At 39.1% G+C, this 5,915-nt stretch overlaps 1 protein-coding gene across 1 annotated transcript; it reads right to left on the bottom strand.

Annotated features, from left to right (window-relative positions):
- Nucleotides 1–2,053: 2,053 nt before the first annotated feature.
- cunh5orf15 (chromosome unknown C5orf15 homolog) lies at nt 2,054–5,909 on the bottom strand. Its single transcript, XM_008291949.1, has 2 exons — nt 5,153–5,909; nt 2,054–3,904 (listed from the first exon to the last, which is right to left on the bottom strand). Exons 1-2 carry the CDS (start codon nt 5,585–5,587, stop codon nt 3,770–3,772), a joined length of 570 nt encoding a protein of 189 aa, XP_008290171.1. The 5' UTR covers nt 5,588–5,909; the 3' UTR covers nt 2,054–3,769.
- Nucleotides 5,910–5,915: the final 6 nt, after the last annotated feature.

The raw sequence follows: 5,915 nt of genomic DNA, 5'->3' as shown, positions 1-5,915 counted from the left end.
CTGCTTTGGTAAGAAAATGTCGTAATGAATCCACCTCCAAAGTGAGCGTCACCCTTTTTATATTTTCAGGAACTTCAAGTGAAAGGATGTTATCTCGAGAAAATTTCTTATGAAAGTTTGAAAACCCCTTTTCAAAAGCCACCGGATAACCATTGTCAAGATTTTCACCCTCGAGTGATCAAAAGTAGTTGTGAGATTTTCTGGCTGGTAGATTTCATTTGCTGCTGTCTCTCGGATAGATTCCCACAGCACACCGTTGTACAAATATCCACAAAGCCTGGTTATCTTATCTGCTGATGACATGCAGCCAGCAGCTGTCTCTTGCCTGCTTTTTCTTTTTTTTACATTTCAGGCACCTGACGGATGCTTTTATGTAACAAGGTTTGAGATGCGTAAGCCGGTGCGAGTTCAGTGTCTTGAAAGAGGAAGCTTTGATAGGATGCAAAGGGCCCCAACATGTCACCTTTCACATAACTTTCTGGCTAAACTGCAGAAACAGCAATGCCATATTTAAAAAAAATGTATACCAATCATCCAACCAGACTTAATCTCATTTTCTCTGATAGATTCAAGCCAAAAGCTATACTTTCTGGTCTCGTTGTTCTCATGATATACTTTTAAAGAATAAAAAGCTGTTTCATAATGAGGATTAACTTCTATTTTTGCCCCACATAACTACAAAATCATGCTCAGGAGGCATCCAGTGTATCTTGTTTCCTTGTCTTTATTGCTTTCGGTGCTTTTGAATAGTTTAAGATTATCCCCTCTTTGAAAAATTGTGCTCTGAGCCAGGAGATAATATTGTCTGCTGATTCTAATTTCAGCCACACACGATAAAGATTCCTAAACTGTTCATACTTTTGAGGTGATAAGTCTATTTTTCTGTGCGCTGTATACGCTTCTGCTCCGTGTAGAAGTTCGAATTACGGTCAGATGATTTTGGAGGGATTCGTTGGTTTCTGACCAGGTGATATGTTTCAGTGTTGACTAACTCTGCTGCAAGAGCAGACCGTGGCAGCCATGAATCAAAACTAGACAAAGATATGGATGTCCAACTTTGTCTTTCTTCCTCCCTGCTTCCATCTGTCTGGTCACTCTCTGCTGTTAACCAGCTTTAAAAGGCCTACGTGCTACAATAAACATTATTTTTCATACTTATTGCTGTCCTAAATACCCATTGCAGCAGTTTTGTGTGACATTTAGGATTCTGAATATGACAGGTGCTCGGCTTTTCTCCCTTTGGTGTTTCTGCGAGGTCCCCCGCAATCGTGGGCCACATGGTTCCCTCTTCACATTGTTAGAAAAAGTAGAAAAGCCTCGGAAGCTTTTTTCAGCTCCTTTATTATGCTGATATGTTACTTGTGTCACACTGAGAGGGAAATCGGTGCAAAAACCAATCGCGAAATCACTATTTTATTTTGCTCCGGCAACGTTTTGATGTGGAGTCAGTTACAAACACTCATACGGGCTCGCTGCCTTGTCTCTTATTCGGTATGTGGTGCCACTCTGCCATCATTCAATTTGTTAAAAGACACAGCAGAAAATCTGGTGAGAAACACTTTTCCAGGGTTCGTCTGATGCATTCATTCGTGTGTGCATAGTGCCTCCTTGTGGTGAGGTTATTTCTTTTTCTTTTTCAGCAGCTGCCATTATATGCCAAAATGATGCTTTGACCTATGGTGCAAAAACTGCTTTTATTTTATGTTTTTGAATGTTAGAAAATGTTTCTCTTCTGCTAAATGAAGATTTTCATTCCACAGTGTAAACCTTTAATCTGCGTTTCTCACAAAATAGCTTTTAACCACAACATTTCAGCTCAGCTAGTGACTGCTGCAACGAAAGAATAAAACCCACAAGTCTATTAAGATAAAACAAGATCAAAGTGGCTGTGTAGGGAGCAAAGTATCCAGTGTTGTTAGTGGAGATAACACAGTTAAACTGGACATTTACTACAAAAAAAAGCTAGAACACAGACAACTCTGTGACAGTAACACCAGAGTGTTTTCAATTTATCACTTGCACTGGTCAAATAAAGCATCAATCACACAACTTACAAAGGGAAGATTTACACAATTTGTGCTTTATTGACAAAAAGAAAGGAGAGAGATTGTACAGTTTCTACTGTTGATTGCAAGAGCAGTGTTGATGCATCAGCTTCACGCAGGGCACCTTCTCCCCTCATCTTTTAACTAGCATGGCTGAAGAGCACAGTGCAAATCAATCCACCCAATGTTTATCTTGTATATGGACAGACGGCTGAAAACAAGGCGGCGACAAGAGATTGATAACAGATATGTAGACTCGTGTGGCAATTCGACTGAAGGCATGAGGCGGCAGCAAAAACAAAATGTGATGAATTGAGAAGAGCGTGACAAAACAATTTAGTCTATTCTTGTTTGTGTTTTTGATGCTCATGTGAACAAGAGGGTGCAAAGTTTCCGACAAATGCACACAACAGTCCACCAAAATGCCTTAACAGGAGGGAACTAAAATGTAAACTACTGTTTGAACGCGATGGGATGCTGTCATTACATTTTGCCACAATGAGGATGTGTTGATAGAGACTTCACCGAAGTCATAAAACAAAGAGGGCCAGCCGCAGGATTTCTGCATAGCAAAATCTGGGCAGAGAAGAGGTACATTATTAAGACATGTTACACTGATGAACAAAGAAAAAAATCTGGCAATAAAAGCTTCCTCTATATATTATATTAGTACATTCTAACCTGAACAATATACAGCATCTGTCTTTATTTGAATGGCTTCAGCGCATGACAGTACCCGTCACCGAAGGAGTCGTCATCCTCCTTGACTTGATGTTTAATGTGTAGCTTTGTTTGTCCAATTTTCTGAATCAAAATGACAAGGCCATTATAGATTTTCAGCAAAGGTGTCATAAGAAACAGTTGATGGTGAAACAGCTGAAAGACAGTTCAACTACATTTTTTTTAAAATTTCTGTGAAAACTGGATTTCTGTCAGAGAAGAAAAATTTGAATGTTGTAAGTTTTATATAAAATAATATTTTTCAGTTTCTAGCACTTTTCTTGCCTTTTTACTGAACAGAGACCGTTTTAAAGCAGATTGATGAACAGTTTTTGGAATGACTCTGCATATTTGTAAATAAATGTAAGCGCACATGTGTATATCAGCTTCTCCTAGATTGCTGCCATGTTACTTACACCTTAACAATATAAAAGTATGCATGATACATGAAGTGCTTTAGAAAGCAAAGCTTTGTGTATCAATTCTTATCTTGGCTAACTGCTGAGAGAGAAATCTATCATTAATCTTGGGGTAAATAATCAGGTATTATATTATGATCTAAAAGGTACATTGTGTAATTCTTCCAACTCTTAAATTGATTATTAAAAATATTAAGACAGTACGCAAGGACAACAAAAAAAGACGTAAAGGGACCTTAAGGCTGAACCAACCCCAAAAAAGACAAATACAAAGATCACTAACAAACTGAAATTAATTTGCAAGAAGTTATTAATTTAGAATAAAGGCAAAAACATTCAAATAATATAACAAATAAGAATTACCCAGAAACAAGAAAATCTCTATGCAGACAAAAGAAAGTCCTCAACAAAAATAATTCTGTTTCAGAGAAATTACATCTCCTGCTCACTGACTGGCCTGTAAATCAAGAGAAAGCATCAGTTAAGCTCCACAACAAAGCACAGCATCTTGACAATGTGAATGACCAGGCAGGAGGGCCAGCTGGCTCTGTGCAGGTTTGGACATATTCTTCATCTGAGCACGGATCAAAAAATGTAGTCTCGGGTCATCTTGAGGGACGGCATGGCCTCGTTGACGTTCTGGTCCAGGCGATGATACTCCACGGTGTTGCGTGAACATAAACTGTCTTTCCAGCGACGGCTCTGTGCAAGAAGGAAGATCTAAAAAAAAAAAAAAAAAGAGGGGAGAAAAGAAGATAGAAATCAAATTAATCTGAGTGATGTCCATGTGCTGATCAAGTAAAATTGTCTCTCGGATGACAGCCTAGCAGAAAAGATGAAAAGACGACATAATTGGAATCCTTTTTTTTTTTAACCAGTAAAATCCAAAGTGATATGCGGAAGCATAATATACGATAAAACACCTTCTTCTACAGACTTAAGAGAGACAGAACTTCTGTCTCTGTTACACATGATCACAGTTTATCCTATTGCAGATGGTGAACAGAACAAATCACAGAGCATTTTCTTTCAAACCTATTAAGGAGTGCAGTGCTGAGGGTGTTCATCTGAGAATGTCTAATGTTTTGCAACATCAGGCTGTGTAAAGCACTGCATGTAATTTGTGAGGTTGTGCAGGAGAAAAAAAAACAGTGCATTAAATGGGTCAGTAAAATCCTGTTTCCCAACCCAAACCTGGAGTTTAACACATTTATAAAACAATCCAATAAATAGATAATGGAAACATTAGGCACACATTTCTGCTTTCCTGAATGTGTAAATCAAGACACAACAAGGCATTAGTGTGTCTTATCAAGCTGGAACTCCTGGGATTGTTTTACCTCAAAGAAAATCAAGTCATGTTTTACAGGACTGTGTTTTATCATTCTATTGCTCCTTCTTTCAATTAATAGTTTAGTCTACAACATGTGAAAAACATTTTAAAATGTCCCATTACACACAGCAAGCTGGTAACATCTTAGGCTCTGAATGTCAAAATGCTTAATCTTTCTCAACAACAGTTTACAACAATTTAACTTTAAAACAATATGTAACAAAGCAGATTTGCAAAACTATGAACTTGAGATACTCCTGTAAGTATTGGTAATTAATTTTCTATTAGTTAATTAATAGAAATACGACTAGTTTTTTATGTTATATTCTGTGCTTGCACTATTCTTGTTATATGTGTATTTTAAACTTATGTTTGTGCTGGTTTTTACATGTACATTTTTCTGTCTAGTATGTGTACTGCTGCCTACATCACTGTGAATTTCTCCACTGTGAGATAAATAAAGGCATATCTTATCTTTGTTTGCAAAAATAAGGGGAAAAACATCATTGGGCGTTGCAATCACACAATAACAAGTTCTTGTTTCATGAGCCTCGTGCACACAAGACTTGAGCTGCATCATAATCTTTGTCCTACGTCCTGAGCAGTCCCCCAGCTGTTGTCATGCCAGCACTAACCTTCCTCTTGTTGTGGTAGGTGATGTAGACAATGGCCACCAGGAAGGCCAGGATGACCAGATGAAAGAAGAAGTGGGAGTCCTCGTCCTCTGTGTTGTAGCTGTTGGGTCCCTTATAAAGGGTCACCTCCATCTTATCAGCCTGCTGCTGCCGCCTGTTTTCCGTTTGGTCTTTGCTGTTGTCATTGCTTACAAATGCAGCATCAGAGTCATCACTGTCTTCATTCGCCTCATAGTTTTCGTCGTCCTCTTCATCATCGTCATCGTAACCACCCAGAAAGCGAGTTCCTTGGTCCTTGTCAGTGGTCTCTAGCAAGTTTGAATCGATGTTGGATTGTTGGAAGTCAGAGTCAGTTACTTCTGTCTCTTCTGTATCAGGTTCTACTGGTTCACTGACTTTATCAGAGCCTACGGGAACTTCTACAGTGGCGACCATGATGGTTTTAGTGGTGGCAAGGTTCTCTGTTGCCTCATCACTATCTGGACTTATGACATCCTCATCTGACTGTGCATCCAAGTTACTGACAGAATTTTGCTGCACTTTGCTAGCAGAGAAATCAATGATGGCGACTGAAGAATCTCCTTTATGCTCTGTAGATGATTTTGGTTCAGTGGCTGGTTTCTGATCCTCTCCAGGAGTTTCTACTTCTACTGTTGCTGGGTCATTTCCAGCAGGTGCTGCAGGCTCCTTGAGACCTGTCGCTGGGTCCTTGGGATCTGTCGCAGGCTCCTTGAGACCTGTCGCTGGGTCCTTGGGATCTGTC

Source organism: Stegastes partitus, unplaced genomic scaffold (assembly GCF_000690725.1).
Source record: "Stegastes partitus isolate 25-593 unplaced genomic scaffold, Stegastes_partitus-1.0.2 Scaffold772, whole genome shotgun sequence".
In the NCBI taxonomy this organism is placed as follows: domain Eukaryota; kingdom Metazoa; phylum Chordata; class Actinopteri; family Pomacentridae; genus Stegastes; species Stegastes partitus.
The sequence above is the reverse complement of the archived record's forward strand: the minus strand, read 5'-3'. Positions and strand labels throughout refer to the sequence as shown.

What these genes read in the sequence shown, in the direction of transcription:
- cunh5orf15 (XM_008291949.1), bottom strand. Translation starts at nt 5,587, where the DNA reads ATGGTCGCCACTGTAGAAGTTCCCGTAGGCTCTGATAAAGTCAGTGAA. An exon ending in CCTACCACAACAAGAGGAAG is followed by an intron (nt 3,905 to 5,152) that starts GTTAGTGCTGGC and finishes TTTTTTTTTTAG; the next exon opens with ATCTTCCTTCTTGCACAGAG.